Source organism: Mesocricetus auratus, unplaced genomic scaffold, assembly GCF_017639785.1.
Source record: "Mesocricetus auratus isolate SY011 unplaced genomic scaffold, BCM_Maur_2.0 Super-Scaffold_100009, whole genome shotgun sequence".
NCBI lineage: Eukaryota > Metazoa > Chordata > Mammalia > Rodentia > Cricetidae > Mesocricetus > Mesocricetus auratus.
Window position 1 is genome coordinate 75,556,107 of NW_024429193.1, and position 17,525 is coordinate 75,573,631.

General features: G+C 46.1%; 1 protein-coding gene across 2 annotated transcripts in view; it reads left to right on the top strand.

Annotated features, from left to right (window-relative positions):
• Nucleotides 1–4,463: 4,463 nt before the first annotated feature.
• The window catches only part of Fnip2 (folliculin interacting protein 2), a 103,626-nt gene continuing 90,564 nt past the window's right edge, over nt 4,464–17,525 (top strand). The window contains exon 1 of one of the 2 annotated variants that reach the window (XM_021230669.2): nt 4,464–4,640. In XM_021230669.2, coding sequence (XP_021086328.1) covers nt 4,546–4,640 — 95 coding nt within the window. In that variant the 5' untranslated portion in view covers nt 4,464–4,545. The remainder of the gene's footprint in view (nt 4,641–17,525) is intronic. The other variant, XM_040752621.1, reaches the window with a different exon arrangement.

A 17,525-nucleotide genomic window follows, 5' to 3' on the forward strand; every position in this document is an offset into this window, starting at 1 on the left:
CACAAGTTACACACGGCACACACAATCTAAGAGTAAAACTTTGGTGAGGCGTAACGGTGCACAGCTGAAATCTTGGGAGAGGAAGTCAGGAGGGTCTTGAATTTGAGACCAGTCTAGGGCGCACAGCAGATCCTGCTTCAAAACAGAAATGGAAACAGGGCAGTGAGGTAGCTCAGTAAGCAAAAGCACTGTTTCAAAGCCCACCCCCGCCACAGGACAGAGAGGGCTGGGAGGGAACACGGCGGCATGCACTGTAATCCCAGCACCTTGGAGTAGAAGCAGGAGCGTGGGGAGTTCAAGGTCGTGCTCAGCTGCATAACCAGGTGGAATCCAGCCTGGACTATATGAGGCTATCTCTTTCTCAAAACTCCACTATGCCAAAACACATGTAGGTTTCAAAAAGGAGGAAATGTTCAATTGCTATGTTAGTTACAAACATTTCCTGATTTTAGAACCCTGTGGGCCAGGGGTCACCACTGTGAGAGTATCAGGTCCATGGAGTTACAGTTCAGATACCACAGGGTCAGTTTGCAGTGGGCTGGCCCTTCCATCACAGGCCCTGTCACAGATTTTTTTGAGCCTGCTTATTCCTTAGTTAAGGGCAACTATTCATGAACTTCTTTTCTTTACTTTGAGATAGGTTTTATGTCGTCTATTTTGGCCTTGAATTCCACATGTAGCTGAGGATGACTCCAGGCTTCCCTGTCTTTATCTCTTTCCTGTGTGCTAGGATTACAGGCAGGTTCCGACACACCTGTAACCAGGGATTATTACAACAGCCCGCAACAATTATTCCTAACTAGGCTACAAAAGAGAAAAATGGTTGTAGCGAGCTGTTGTTCGGTTACAGGGCTACAACACTTCACAGCGATCCCAGGCGAAGGGCTAAGGATGTAAAGATGTAAATGAAGACAAAGACAGAGGCTCATTCTTGCAAGGAGAATGGCGTTTATTTCAACAAGAGCCGAGCATTATATACCAATAGCAGGCATGGTGGAAAACCACCAAGGTCAGAAGCCTATGTTCCCAGGGCCCTCTGGCAAAGGATGGGCCAATAACAGGAATTAACATTTATACAGTAAGGATGGACAGACACAGGAACTTACATGCAGGCCTTACTGGGAGGAGGGGACAAGAGGTGTTTTGCTAGAAGCTCCTAGTTACAAGCTGGCCAGCAGACCCCCATGGGGGAAGGGAGCAACAAACAGTAAGATGGACAAATCTTGTGCTGGTTGGGGCTTTTTGTTTTGTTTTGGAGACAGGTCTCCCTCTGTGTAATTCACTCTGTAGTCCAGCTGGCCTTGAACTTGTGGCCGTCTTCCTCCCTTGGCCCCTTGGATTCTGTATGAATCACCATATCCCACTAAGACACAGCATTCAGAATCTCCTACAGGTTGATTCAACAGTGAAACCAACCATTGCTATTAGATCAGCCTTCCTTCTCTTGTCAAACAGCCCAAATGTTTGATGCTCTTTAAGGGAGTATGAAAGCAATCTGGAGATATTGTCTTTGTCATATTTTAGAGCTTTTATTAATCACTGATGAGAACTGAGAATTTTTCATTGTCTCTGCACAATGTTGAAGAAAGGAAAATCTGATAAAAAGAAACATTCTGAAATGCTGAGAAAAGAGAGCAGCTGGTCATGCAGATCAACTTGTGTAACATACACAAAGTCCTGGAGTTGTTATCTCCAGCACTGTGTAAACCAGGTCAGCGGCACACACCTGGAATCCTAGCACTTTGGACATGGAGGCAGGAGGCTCAGGAATTGAAAGCCAGTTTCGTTACATAGTGAGTTCAAGGCTACCGCAGGCTCCACGAGACCATGTGTAGTTTGTCCTAGGTTAAGTCTCCACCCAGAAGAAAAACTGGAATGGGACCACTGGTGTTGCCTATTTTTTCTGTCACACTAGGAGTTAAAAATACAAATTTCTTCATGATACAGTGAGCCAGAGAGAAAATTTTAAAAATGGATTTCTCTTATAGATTTTTGGATTCAGATAAAATTTCTCTTTAATAGAAAGCATCCATTTAGAATGGCAGGATTGTAGACTAATAATGTCATTAATAGTTCTGTCTTTGCCGTCTCTTGGCTTGGTTTCATCTGCAAGCTTCTATCAAGATAGTTGTAGCATTATATACAGATACTAATAACTATCTCTCAGTTAGAAAGGGGTAAACCTCTTCTAACTATTCTCCCTCTAGCCTCTTTAGCAAGGAGTACCAGGTTTCAGCAGATCACTAATAGTTCCCATGATAGTCTCACAGAAATCAAACCAAAATATTACAGAACATACATGTATTGAAAGAAGTCACAATGAACGGATAGATCAGCATACAGAAGACAGCCCTTACCCAATCTGCCCCTTCCCATTCTGCTATTGCTCTGTCACCTCCAAGCATTCAGAATTTTCTGTTATTCCTGTTTCTCTTGACAGCCACATGCAGAGCTGTGCGGCAATGCTAGAGACGGGCTAGGAAATGAAGACGTAACCACTGAATTAGAGCCTTGAACACCACAGAGCAATGCCCTGCCCCAACCCCTTTTGGATTACTTATGTTTGTGAAATATGTTTGCTTTTTAAAGTCTAAATGTCCTTTTTTTTTAAAGATTTTATTCTTTCTACATATATGGGTGTGCCTTTGAGGTTTGTGCCTGTGAGTGCAGTGCCCTAGGAGGCCAGAAGAGGGAGTAGGATCCTCTGAATTGGAGTTCCACTTGGTTGCGAGCCTTCTGACCCGCTTGCTGGGACACTTGCTGGGGCGAGAATTCCAGTCTTGGGCAAGAGCAGCAGCATGCCTTGGTAACCACTGAGCCATGTTTCCAGCCCTAACTGTCTTCTTTTGATCAAGTCTAAGGAATCTTGGTGGGTCATTTGTTCATTGTTCATAAATTCGAGGAGACAAAGTTGAACTCGAAGTAACTCTAGCTCTACCTGCCATCTGAAAAATTTTAGAGCTCAATGTTGCAAAACAGGTTGATAAACTGTTTTGAATGTGGTCAGACTCTTCATAACCACAGGTTCTTTAGAGTCTTGCACCACAGCACACTGAACTCTCAGGGGATCCGAGGAGTCATAGCACAGGCAAATGAATTTAATTAAGCACACACCCTTCTCCCATCAATGTAAATGCTGCTGATTTTTTCTTATGTGCCCTTATTATTTGGACACGAACTATGAAAGCAGTCATTTGTTATAAAAATTTTTTCCTCTTAAGTTTCTAAAGCTAGTGAGGTGTGTGTGCGTGTGCGTGCATGTGTGTGTGTGTGTGTGTGTGTGTGTAATAAGGGCTTAGCTCCATGCAGCTTTTTGCGTGACCCAGGTACCAGTGGGGTCCAAGACACTAAACAAAATAGTGACCTGAATAAACTGTAAATTCAAAATTGAGCCCAGAGATTCACACTCTGGCCATGACAGAAGCTTGCCAAGACCTCGAACGCGGAGTGATTTGGGCCAGAATTCCCTGCAGCAACCTCAGATACCAAGTTGCTCGTCCAGCAGCACACTTTTTCCCGGGGAGCCCTGAACCCGGCCAGACGCGGACCAGGTTCAAGGGCTTTTTCTCCAAAGAACAGAGGCCTCCGTAGTGTCGCTCCCGCGCCCGGCAGCTCGGGTATGCCAGGACCACGCACCCCCTACTCTCCAGCGCGCCCCTGGGGATGTCGCCCAAGCGGGGCGGGCAAAGCCTTCCAATGGCGACGCCGGGCCGCCGTGCTCCTCCCTCTCTCCCGCGCTCCACCCTCCACCTCTGCGGGCGTAACTCCCTCCTCCCTACAAGCTTCCCCCGCGCGCTCCTCCCCTCCCTCGCGCTCCTCCCCATCGCTCCTCCCCGCACGCACCTCTCTCACTCCTCCCCGCACTCCTCCCGGTTCTCCGCGCTCCTCCCTCTCCCTCGTGCTCCTCCCCTCCCTCGTGCTGCTCCCTGGCGCTCCTCCCTCCTATCCTCGTGCTCCTCCCCCTCCCGCGTGCTCCCCTCCCTCCTATCCTCGTGCTCCTCCCCCTCCCGCGTGCTCCCCTCCCTCCTATCCTCGTGCTCCTCCCCTCCCGCGTACTCCCCACCCTCCTATCCCCGTGCTCCTCCCCTCCCGCGTGCTCCCCTCCCTCCTTTCCCCGTGCTCCTCCCCTCCCGCGTGCTCCCCACCCTCCTATCCCCGTGCTCCTCCCCTCCCGCGTGCTCCCCACCCTCCTATCCCCGTGCTCCTCCCCTCCCGCGTGCTCCCCTCCCTCCTATCCCCGTGCTCCTCCCCTCCCGCGTGCTGCCCTCCCTCCTTTCCCCGTGCTCCTCCCCTCCCGCGTGCTGCCCTCTCGGCGCTCCTCCCCCGCGGGCGCGAGCTGTCAGCCGGGCGGGCGGGCTCCGTCATATGACCGGCCGGCGACCGCGGCGCCGCGCCTTCCGTCCGCTGCTGCGGCCCCGCGCTCGCGCCCCTCCGGGCGGCCGCGCCCCCGTCGCCATGGCCCCGCCGCGCTGAGCCGCCGTGGGTCGCCGCGCGCTGAGCCGCCGGGTCCCCGAGCGTGGCCGCCCGGACCGCCGCGTGCACGCCATGGCCCCGACCCTGCTGCAGAAGCTCTTCAACAAAAGGGGCGGCGGGGCCGCGGCCGCCCAGGCCAGGCCGCCCAAAGAGGAGCCCGCCTTCAGGTGAGTGCCCGCGAGGAGGCCTGCGAGGGGACCCGACCGCCCTCTGCGCCGCTCCTCCCGGGAGGGACCCCTGCCCCCTCTGCCCGGGTCCTCCTGGATGGGACCCCGCGCCTCTCTGTCACCTCTCTCCAGGTGGGACCCCGGCACCATCTTCACCCCTTCCACCATCCCTCCTTCCTCCCAGAGACCTTCCAGGTGCGACTCCGGAGCCTCCCAGCCCCCTCTCTCCAGGTCTTTCGGGGTCCCAGAGCCCTGTCCCCTCTCTGCTGTTCCCCCGGGGTGACACCCCAGAGTCCTCCTCCTTCCCTGCTTTCCAGGTCTCTCCCTGGTGGGAACCCCACGCCGTCCTCTGCCTTCTTCCCCCAGGTTCCCCCCAACCTTTCCCTAGATGCTCCCGCGCCCGAGCACCTCCGGGGCCCCTGTGTACCTTCCTGGGTCTCAGGAGGGAAAGCCACCTGCATCCCTCCAGCCCCCAGGCCCCAGCCTGTAAGCTGTCATTTTGCGGGCATCTCCAACCTCCTGAGTATGTGACAGTATTTTGAAGTTGTAAAGGGTGGAGCCGGAAAAAGCAGCTTCTTTCTTGCTCACCAGTGGAGGAATAAAAGTGTGTGATTTCCTCATCCCTTAAAGGCTGATGCTGCATGAGTGGAGGGGGGGGGGATGCTCTTATGGAACGTCTCAGGGTCTAATTTAACAAAGCTGCCGCAGGTAGCTAGTAGTTCATCTTCGGAAAACACACCTTTGAATTAGCATGTATTAAGAAGCTTGCTCAAGATCCACAGCTCTAAGTGGCAGGTCTTGCATTTTGATCTAAGCAATCAACTTGGAATCTAGTGTTTAAAATCCTTTTACTCTTATTCTTTGTAGTAGTAAGTTTCCAAAGATACCTTCCTGGATCCTGTACTGTCTCTTAACACTCTTCGGTTGAGAAAGTCACTTGGCGGCAAAGTTTTCAACACTTGAAAAGTATTGAACACTCCATACCATTCTGGCATTCTAGGGATTTTTTTTTTTTGTTCATAATGTTTGCAAAAGCAGTTTATTGTTAAGGAAGTCTAGAGTCGGTGCAATATGCCTTTTAAAAGTTAAAGTGAAACTTTGAAATTATTATTATTATTATTATTTTAATATTTGAAACAGGGGGTCTTACTCTGGTAGACCAAACTGGCCTCAAATCCTTCATCTTTGCTTCCCAAGTGCTGGGATCACAAACATGAGGCACCACATTTGAAGTGAATTATATTGCGTAAAAAATTCATTTAAAATACATACAACACCTCACTATAGTTATACAAGATTTTCTTTAGTTTTGTTTTGTTTTGTTTTTTTGGTTTTTCGAGACAGGGTTTCTCTGTGGCTTTGGAGGCTGTCCTGGAACTAGCTCTTGTAGACCAGGCTGGCCTCGAACTCACAGAGATCCGCCTGCCTCTGCCTCCCAAGTGCTGGGATCAAAGGCATGCGCCACCAACGCCCGGCGACGCCCGGCTTTCTTTAGTTTTGTATTTTGACACAAGAGTCATGTAGCCCAGGCTGGCCTTGATCTTCTGATCCTCCTCTTACTGCCTCTCACATATATTTATCACAATAAACATGTGTGTTGCTGTGCCTGGGTCCAACTACGTGAGAACATTAAATAGACTTGAGCTCCTGTGTGTGGTGTTTGGAAGGTAAATTGTAAAGGTTCCGTGTGTTATAGTCAGTGTCATTAACATTAGGCAAACGGAAGCTGGGGATTTGGGTAGGGAATTCTGTGCCTTTTACTTGTCTGCCTTCTAATGATGTTGTATAACTTCTCAAAATGGTAGGACTACTTTGGACTCAGGATTTGTAATTTCTTCTCTTCTTAGAATCCCAGACTAGGTCAAGGTAGAAGGTCTGGAGAGAAATAGGCATGTGTGGTCCAGGCGTCTTCACTTTGGCAGCCCTTACCCAGGACTTTAAAGCCGTTTGAATGCTGATGGAGTTCCCTGCCTGCCTGTCCACCACTACTGCCTCTACGGATAAGGTTAAATTTGGTGTATTTTGAGCAACAAAAACAAAAAAAATTGTGGCTATATTTAGGGCTTGGCCATATTAGGAAAATTGATTCCCACTTTGCGAGCACATTATTAGTATCGTGTTCTGACTTCTCATTGGTGTATAAGGAAGAACAAAATTATGCCATGTAATTAAGCTTTTTTTGCCATTATATATTCATTAGAGTGTTTGTGTGTGCACGACAAAGACATGCACACACTCAAGCAAGCTCCACAGCGTGTACGTGTAGGTCGGGGGACAATTTTCAGGACTCACGTGGGCCTGAGACTTAATGCAGGTAGATCAGGTGACAAGTACTCCTGGCTGCTGAGTTACCGTGACAGTCCCCATGGAGTATTTCTTTTCTTTCGTTCACCTCAGTTTTTTATTTTTAATAAGGCAGATGTTTTTGAAGAATTTTCAGATTGCCCCCCCCCCTCCCCGCGCTTTTCAGGATCTTAAGTAACCCAGCCTGGCCTGGAAGTCAAAAATCTCAGCCCTGATGTGACCAAACATTGGAGTCGCAGATTCGCCACCGTGCTGGGCACTTGTGTGACCTCTTTTCATAGCTGGGCTTTCCACTCTTTCCCTCATCATCCTATAGTTTTCTTGTTGCGTGTCGGAGGTAATTTGTTGTCTAGATGAGTGGCTCAAATCCCAGTTTCCAGACCATCATCTGTCAATCATCACCTACAGGTCAGCATCACAGTCAGAATTCCTTGTTGTGCATTTTCTTTACAATCTGGAGAAAATGCTCATTTCCTTTTTAATGGCCTTGGTGGAAACAGAAAAGAATCAAGAGAGACTGAGTTTACAGTCTGACCCGAAGCAGTCAGGAACAGGTATACTTGTAGTATATCTGAAACTTAGACCTTGCTTAACAGTATAGTTTGTTTGACGTTCTAGAAGGTTTTGTTTACTGGTCTTCCAAAAATGCTTTTCACTTTTAATTAATTGGTATTTATTTGAATACCAAAAATGATACAGTTTAGAAATAGGATTTCTGGACTTAAGGTCAACATGCCTACATAGGACTTTTAAAATATTTACGTGTGTGTGAGTGTGTGTGTGTGTGTGTGTGTGTGTGTGTGTCTGAGTGTGTGTATGTGCTCCAGATGCATGCAGAAACTTTCAGAGGTGTTAGGTTCCCTGGAGCTGGAGTTACAGGTGGCTGTGAGTGATCACGTGGGTGCTAACCAGACTTGAGCCCAGTGAGTGCTCTTAGCCACTGAGCCATCTCTCTAGCCCCTACATAGGTCTTTTTAATGGTCAAGGTCTATCCAGTGTCTTCTGTGTCTGGCTCATATTTGAATCATTATCTTTATTACCGGTTTTCCCCCTTGTATTGAGGACCAAACATGCCTGCTAATTAAAACATCATCTTAAAGATTGTTTTCGTTTGTTTTGAAACAAAGTCTCAAGTAGCCAAGGCTGACCTTGAACTCTTGATCCAGCTCTATCTCCCACTGGCCTTGACCTCTGGATCCTCCTTTCTCTATCTCCCAAATGCTGAGATGACCAGTCTGTGCCAGTATGCATGACTCTTGTATTATTGCTATTTATTTATTTACTCATTGCTGGGCCCTGAATCTAGAGCCTTGCACATGCCAGGGGTTCTCGGGTTTTGATTCTTTTGGATTTTTCAGACAGGGTCTCATGTAGCCCGGGCGAGTCTGGAACGTCTGATCCTCAGGCTGTGTCCTTGAAGGTGTTTCAGTTGCAGGCATGTGCTATCATGCTTGGTTCTTGTTTTGTTTTTTCTCTGTGTAGCCCTGGCTGTCTGGAACTCGCCCTGTAGACCAGGCTGGCCTCGAACTCACAGAGATCTGCCTGCTCTGCCTCCCGAGTGCTGGGATTAAAGGCGTGAGCCACCACCGCCCGCTTCTCAGTTTGGTTTTTAGACATCTCTGGTAAATGACTGCACCGGCTTCCCTGTTAAATGTTTTCTCCTGCATTGGTGGATGACGGGGATGTCATGTGGGATACGGGGAGTCGATGAAAGCATTGAAGCTGCGTGGTAGTTAACCACATAAACGCCACCAAGAGGGCAATGTGTGCTAATTAGCTGTGTAAACGTCAACAAGAGGGAGCTCACCTCTTTCCTCCGGTCCCGAATACCTGAGGCCAAATGGCCTAGTTAGTGGTAATCCCCATTTGTTCTGTTAGAACAATTCAAATAATCTGCTACAGGGCTAGGATAAATATAATTAAGTCTACTTATTACCAAAGAGCAGCTAATGCCAGTGTACAGCATGGCCTTCCACCTGCTAGGACGCCCGTGGTTGTGTGCCCTAAAGTTCAGGGTGTAAAGGACAACAGATTATATGCCAAAACAAACAAACAGACACCCTCTAGGAATAATGCCAAATATATACCTAAATCTGAGAGAGAATACAGTTTTACACTCAGTTCAAAAGTAAGAACTCATTCATCGTTACTATGGTAGGCATGATTTGGGCAAGACTGATTTCCCTCATATTGCCAGGGGGTAGTTATTTCTAAAGGGATTGTTCTAGGGTAGAGAATATTCTGGGGGGGGGCGACATGGTTTTTGTTCCAGTACACCCTCACCCCCTGCCGTGGTGTGTGTGTGTGTGTGTGTGTGTGTGTGTGTGTATGTGTGCATGTGTGTGTGTATGAATGTGATGTGTATGTATGTGTTATGTATGCATTTGTTGGGCCTGAGCATGTTTGTGGTCAGAGGACTGCCTCCAGTACAGGTCCTGACTTTCCACCTCTCTTGAGACAGCTGATTTTCTGCTGTGATTCCTACCAGCTGACCTGCAAGCTTCCAGGGATTCTGTTGCTTCTGCTGCTGGGGTTACAGACCTTTGTGCGGCGAGGACGGCTTTTATTTGGGTTCTGGGCATTGGGCGTCTTGTTCTGGTGTTTCCATGACAAGCACTTTACCCGCGAAGCACCCCCAGCCCCATACATTCACATTTTTAATGCCCACAAAGTAAGGCTCCGCAGAGAGCTCTTGCCTGCCAGCTTACATCTACCGACTTACTCTTTTTTTTTTTTTTTTTTTTTGAGACAGGGTTTCTCTGTAGCTTTGGAGGCTGTCCTGGAACTCACTTTGTAGACCAGGCTGGCCTCAACTCACAGAGATCCGCCTGCCTCTGCCTCCCGAGTGCTGGGATTAAAGGCGTGGGCCACCAACGCCCGGCTCCCAAAGCATTTCTTCAACGGCACAGATGAAATTCATGCTTTTATTACAGAATTTAGTCTGAAGGCAGCTCTGAATTTGATAGGTATGTCAGAGACAATGGATTCTGAAGCCACAGCGTGTCAATGAGAAGACACGGTGGAGCAGTACAGGGGTCTGCTGTGTTAACACTTTTAGTGGCTTTAATCAGCATGTTTAAACATTTTCACCGGTATATGCTATCTATATGAAACAAGTGGTTTCATACGGGCATTCTCACGCATGTGCATAATATGCTTTGCTCAAAACCACGGGCTTCTTTGTATGTAATGTGCTTTCTTATGTTTAGTCCCCTATTGCCTTTCTCTATCTCCCCTCTTTCCTCATGGCTTTTAGTGTCAAGAATGAACTTTTAGTGGAGCTGCAGATACAGTCTAATTGGAAGAGTACTTCCCTAGCATGCAGGAAACTCCCGGGTTCAGCCCCAGCACCACGTAACCTGGGTGTGGCAGGAACACCTATAATCCAGCACTCATGGGGCGGAGCCGGGGGCGGCTGAAGGTAATTCTTGGCTACATAGCAAGTTAGAGGCAAGCCTGGGGTACACTAGACCCTGCCTAAAATTTAAATTTTTCTGCTTTGCTAAGATAACTGAAAGTTCCTGTTATTAAAATGACACGCTTGCTGTGAATTTTAAGTCAATACAAGTCTCAGGAAGCCGGGTCCATTGCTCCACCTGTGCCTGTGAGCCCAGGAGTGGTCTTTCTCTAGAACTGGAGCATACTTAGTTTGATTGCCGGAAGCAGGGGTCCGCCTTTGCTAGCAATGTCTTTAGGGAAGGTGACACAGTCTTTCATGTTTTTTCCAGAACTCGAATGACAGTCCTGGGTTAGATTTTTTTTTTCCATTTTGTTGTTTGTTTTTGTTTTTTGAGACAGAATCTATGTAACCCAGCCTTGTACCTGTTGCCTTCCTGCTGAACCTGCCCAGCACAGGGCTTATAGGCATGAGTACCGACTGCCCTGGGCGAGGCTAGATATTTGTAAAGCAAAGCCATGTAATTATGTTGTTTTTGTTATTGTTGTTCTTTGAGGCATGGTGTGACTGTGTAACCTGGGCTGAACTCAAATTTGATGTGTAAACCCGACCGGCTTCACACTTGTATGTTCCTTCTGCCCTGTGCTGTACCGGGCATGGCTACTGTAAATCAGTTCTGGTGTGTGAGTTTGCCCAGTTACACATCACTGTCGGGTGAAGCTTGGGGGGTTGAAATTTGGACCTGGGCCTGTGCAGAACTTATAGCTGAAAGGAGAACATTGTTTTGTTTTAAATTGGTGTTAGTTCAGGTTGTGTTTCATGGCTTGCTTCTAAAGGTCAACTTAAGGAAGCCACTTTGTTTCTTGGCAAGGAAGTTTTGTAAGAAAAAAAAAAAAGATGGGGCTTGCCTCTGCTTTCCTCAAATGCTTTGGCTGTCAGCCTGAGCTGCTGGTGGGTGGACAGGAGGTAGGAATGGCGATGTGTATGACTTCTCTAGCTACTGTTTTTCTTTTTGTGTTTGTAAAACGGGGCACATGATTTACAGCGATTACACAGGGGCTTTGCCTGGTGTGTATCTTTGGGCCTGGGCTCTGAGGTCTTGTTCTTGGCTGTAAAAATAAGTTGGTGAGTTCCTCTTTCGCCAGCATTCTTTATCTCAGGTTTGTGAAAAGTGATTATTATATAAAAGAGGAAAAACAGGATGGACTTTTCCAGCTCACTGGGCATGCAATAGTGATTTCTCTCCACCCCACCCGTCTGTAAATGGAACATCCGTGACTCACCATGGCCACACAGGCCCTTTTGTAACCCTGCTTGAACGGGAGGGTGGGATGGGGTAGAAGGAGATGGGCTGGCATCCCCTTTGTTCTGGCAGATTCTGCCCAGCTGCCATTGTATGGACTTGGACAGAGGACAGTGGCCTTCTCATGCATCGCACTGCGGAGCTGTCTAAGCAGTGCTTTCTGTCTGTACCGAGGGAATGCCATGTCCCAATGTCAGGAAAACGCGGCCAGTAAGACCGCAGAGCTGTGCACCGGGGTCGTGCAGTAGAGTGTTTTAGGATTAAGAGCCTGGGGTTGTTCAGATGGCTCAGTGGGTCAAGGGGCTTGTCATCAGGTCCCAGGACCCAGGAGTCCAGTCTGAGACTTACATGCTATAAGAAGAGAACCAGCTCTCGGGTTGTTCATCGAACTCCACGTGTGTTCCATGACTGTGTGTCTACATACATACACATACAGATAAATAAAATGCAAAACTGAACAAAACTCTAGAGATATTTAGTATTAGCATGAGTCTGAGTCCCTCACATTTTTTTCTAAACTGTATTCCTTTCATTGTGATTATATTTGGAATTTTTTTAGTTACTTGTGTCTGTGATTTTTTTTTAAGCATGAGTGTGGCTGGGCATTGAAGCTAGGACTTGCTTTCTTTATGTTAAACGACATCCCTAGATTTCAATTAAAAAGAATTTTTAAAAGTTCCCAGACTGGGGCTGGAGAGATGGCTCAGAGGTTAAGAGCACTGGCTGCTCTTCCAGAGTTCCTGAGTTCAATTCCCAGCAACCACATAGTGGCTCACAACCATCTGTAGTGAGATCTGGTGCCCTCTTCTGACGAGTAGACATACATTCAGACAGAACACTGTATACATAGTAGATAAATAAATCTTTAAAAAAAAAAGTTCCCAGACTGGTCTTAAATTCTGTATAGCCTAGGCTTCCTGGAAGCTTTTCTTTGAAACACACACACTCTCTTTTTGTCTTCCTTGGAGTGAGGAGTCAGAGGACAACTGTTTGTCAGGTTTGGCGGCCAGCACCTTCACTCCCCGAGCCTTCTTGCTGGCCCTCTGCCTTGAACTCTCAACCTTCCTGTTTCAGCTTCCCAGTTGCTGGCTGGGATTACAGATATGAGCTATCGAACTGTACCCATGATTTGCTAAGTTTGTAAATTAAGCTCTGAATTTGTACCTAGCATATTTACCTAGCATCTTTGAAAAATGACTTTTATCACCTTGCCTACAATTTTTTAAAATACTATTTTGGTTTTTTGTTTGTGTGTATGAGTGTTTTGTTTTACCTGCATGTATGTACATATACTGTGTGCATGCTTGATGCTCACAGAGACCAGAGTGGTGTCCAATCCTCAGAAACTGGAATTAAAGAATATTTTTAGCCATCGTGTGGTTTGGTTGGATTGAACCTATGTCCTCTGCAAGAACAGCAAGTGCTCTTAACCATTGGGCTATCTCTTCAGCACTGGATTTTTAAAAACCAGAAATAGAGCATGTCTATTGCATAGATCTTTAAATTAATGGTTATTGATGCTTTTTAATGTACTGATACCTAATGGAAAATGAAACCCAGTTGCTAGGTATCTTAGTGGTTGTGGGTACTGGAGCTGTAGAAATTCATTCTCCCAGAGCCCACGCCTGCTGGGAGCTTGGTCTTATTTCCAGTAACCTTAGTTGTGTGTTGTCATGGTAACTGTTACTTTTTCACAAGTTGGAGACAGGTTAGATGTTAACCTGCACATTCCTCAAGAGATGAAACAGGCTTGGTTTGGGATGAGTGAGGAAAAGGCTACAAAATCTCAGTCTAGTCATTTAGATGCCAGCTATCTCTCTGATGTGCCCAGAAAGTTGGGTGTTCTCTTTTTCTATTACGTAATCAAACCTTTGGGGTCATAGGGCAAAAGTACGCTTATCATCATTCAGTCCTTCACTGTATTCATTCATTATTTTATACGACTGAGGAGAAGTAATAAGTATCTCTTTTAAGTTTGAAGTAACATCTTTCTTTTTTTTTTTTTTTTTTTTTTTTTTTGGCTTTTCGAGACAGGGTTTCTCTGTGGCTTTGGAGGCTGTCCTGGAACTAGCTCTTGTAGACCAGGCTGGCCTCGAACTCACAGAGATCCACCTGCCTCTGCCTCCCGAGTGCTGGGATCAAAGGCGTGCGCCACCAACGCCCGGCCGTGAAGTAACATCTTTCTAATTTAAGCTTCCTTTGAAAGTAATTTCATGAGACAAGAAAATGGACTTGCGCTGTTAGGGCTGTGGCAAGAGAGCTCTGCGCCCCGCCCCGTTGCTCTCTGGAGCTCTCCACACAGTGTGTGTCAGGAAGCTGTCAGCAGTGAGCACCTGGTCAGGGAGTGAACAAATGCACTGGCAGGTTCTCAAAGCGGATGCTCCTCAAAACCTGGGTAGCAGTAGCGCAAGGGGTGGAACCCGGGCCTTGGGGATGCTAGGCAAAATCCTATCACAGCATCACACTCCAGCCCCAGAACCCAGTTTCTGGAAATGTCCACTTGGGGACGGGGGCTGCCTTTCGTAGTTTCACTGACATATAAAGTAACATTAGTAAAAGAGATCTCTGCCTGGCAGGATGGCTTTGCAGGTGAAGGTCCTTGCTACCAAGCCTAATCCCAGTTCTGTCCCTGGAACCCACATTGTGGAAGGAGAAAACCAACTCTCATAAGTTGTCCTCTGACTTACACACTCTCCCTCATACCCCCTCCCCTGTCACACACTAACTCACACACACACACACACACACACACACACACACACACACACACACACAGCTAAATTACAAACAATAATGTAAAATTATTAAAAAACAGAAATTCGTGTTAGTTCTCACCTGCACTGAGATGCGGTGATGGCAAATTCCATTATATAGAAAGTTCCAGGCTAATCTGATCTATATAAGGAGCCCTCAAACAAACAAACAAACAAATGAAAAGCAGTCTTGTTATAGGCAGCTCAAAGGAATGTCTTTCCGTTTTTTTTTCAATAATACTAGTGATTTGTGTTCCTGACTACAAAATGATAGAGTACATATTCAAAAAGATTGATTGATAATCCCTGCCCCCCCAAAAAAACCAAAAGCCTTGTTTGAATAATATATTGGACCTAATCAGAAGATCCCAGCTACGTCAGAAGTGACTCACTAAAAATATGTTTAAATAGTGCGTATGAAACTCGGGCATTCCTATGCCAGTAACAGCAACAACAACAACAGAAACATCCCACATACACTCTGAAGTCATTTGAATTATCTTGTGATAAGACAAATTAGGCCTCTCACTTAAGATATAGCTCACCTAGTTATAACATCAGTATTGCTATGCCAGAGCTTACAAGCAAGCATTTTATTTGCATGAAACAGGGCTTAAAAAAAAAAAAGATAGACCCATTGATATTTGCCATGTAGGATTTTCCAGTTGAACAAATTTGAAAATGGGTTAACAGGAAGAGTACATTTCAGGCTAACATGTCATTAATGGTGGCCCCCAGTGAGTGTGGAAATGAACTATGAGTAAACACTTTCCTAAGCGTATCCGGCAAAGGCTGTTTGCTTCATAATGGTACACTGAATAAGTTAGTTGCTAGGGCAGAAGGAGGTGGCATTGGCTACTAGGATCAGCATGTAAAGATGGACTCCTGTAACCAGTTTGTTCCAAGTGTGCAAGCTGTTGTTGAGAACATGTAAACTTTTGGTACCTGGCTCTGACTACAGAATGGTGTGTGTGTGTGTGTGTGTGTGTGTGTTGCTTAGTTCATATATTCCTAACAAGTTGTGTGTTCATAGATTTATTTTTGGTTAAGGATATTATTATTTTCTTTTTGCAGAGTAGGATAAAAATTCTAGGCAAATTCTGTATAACTAGGTTATACCCTGAGCCCACAGATTATTAATATATTAAAAGCATTTCTTAATGTCTTACTTATGTATATGTTTATGTGTATTCCACAGAATGTGTGTGGAGGTCAGAGGACAAGTCTGTGGAGTTTTTTCTCTCTGGAATTTAACCCCTGGCTTTTGCTGTTCATTTTGGCAGAGCTACCTAGATATACGAAATAGACGTTTTAAAAATATTAATTTTGTGTCGGGTGTTGGTGGTGCACAGCTTTAATCCCAGCACTCGGGAGGCAGAGGCAAGTGGATCTCTGAATTCGAGGCCAGCCTGGTCTACAGAGAGAGTTCCAAAAGAGCCAAGGCTGCACAGAGAAAAAAAACAACCAAACAAAAAAACAAACAAAAAACAAAAACAAAAAAGAAAAGAAAAAAAAAACTTTACTAGTTTTTGGTATATAAACATATTTGTGTGTGTGTGGGGGGTGGTATAGACCCAGAGATAAACATTAGGAGTCTTCCTTAGTTGCTCTCTTATTCATTTTTTTTGGGGGGGGCAGTGTTTCGAGGCAGAGTTGCACTGAGTAACCCCAGGTATCCTGGAACTCACTCTGTAGTCCAATCTTGGCTTTGAACTCACATAGTTCTCAGATTCCTTAAGACAAGGTCTCTCATTCTATCTGGAGCTCAGTCCAGTTCTGGAGTCACAGACACTAGCTGTAGCTCCTGGCTTTCACAAGGGTACTGGGGAATCTGAACTCACGTCCTTATGCCTTATTGACCCGGCCATCTCCCCAGATCCCACATTGTTATTTGACCTAATAACCCAAAAGAAAAAACTCTGGTACACGATGATTAAAAAAAAATGTATGTATAGACAGACATTCTTTAGGCATTATTATTATGCTGATTAATGACAATCACTAGTTCTACTGTAGGAAAGTAACAAAAGTACAGTGTTAGCTTCATAGGATACCCGGTGATTAGATTAAAAATTCCAGCTGGCCGGGCGTTGGTGGCGCACGCCTTTGATCCCAGCACTCGGGAGGCAGAGGCAGGCGGATCTCTGTGAGTTCGAGACCAGCCTGGACTACCAAGCAAGTTCCAGGACAGCCTCCAAAGCCACAGAGAAACCCTGTTTCGAAAAACCAAATAAATAAATAAATAAATAAATAAATAAATAAATAAATAAATAAATAAATAAATAAAAGTTCCAGCTGTTTGGTATTGAAGCAGCGAATGTGTCAGTAGATATGCAAATAGATGGAAGTTAGAAATAATGTTGTCATGGGGTGAAGATTGTGAACAAATGGGTTACAACAATAAGGAGGGAGCAGAAGTATCTGGAGCTATACAGAAATATTTCCAGAAATTTTATCCTCCGGGATGCTAAGCACTGTTCTGGCTACTTTGGAGAGTGTGTGAAGGGATGTATCTAACTTCTGCTTGCTCCGGCTAACACTGCTGACATGCACTCAAGCTCTGGTTGGTGCAAACTCACAATCCACGATCTGTTCATCATTGTGTCTTCTCCAAGCCAGGCTCCCCTCACATCCAGTTTGCATTGGACTTTAATCTTAATGCTGCTGGCTTGACTAACCATGTTCTGTGCCAGACTCCCTGAGTGCTGGGATTATGGGCAGGCATGGCCACCCTGCGGGACCAAGCTTTATGCTATCCTATGAACTTATTTCTTTACATTTATTTATTCCTGCATGCGTGTCGGCGCATGCCGCGGTGCAGGTACAGAGACCAGAGAACCAACGTGTGGAAGGAAGTCTTTCCACCGTGTGACTTGAGGGATCAGATTAGGATCACCAGTGGACTTTACCCACTGAGACGTTTCACTGGACTCCTGTTACTCTTTACTCCCTTCTGGTAGTGAGTTTTCCAGCTGGGAAAATCGAAATGAATGTCGTATTTAACATATGTGAGCTCTCTATGAGTTCGAGACCAGCCTGGACTACCAAGCGATTTCCAGGACAGCTTCCAAAGCCACAGAGAAACCCTGTCTCGAAAAACCAAAAAATAAAATAAAATAAAATAAAAT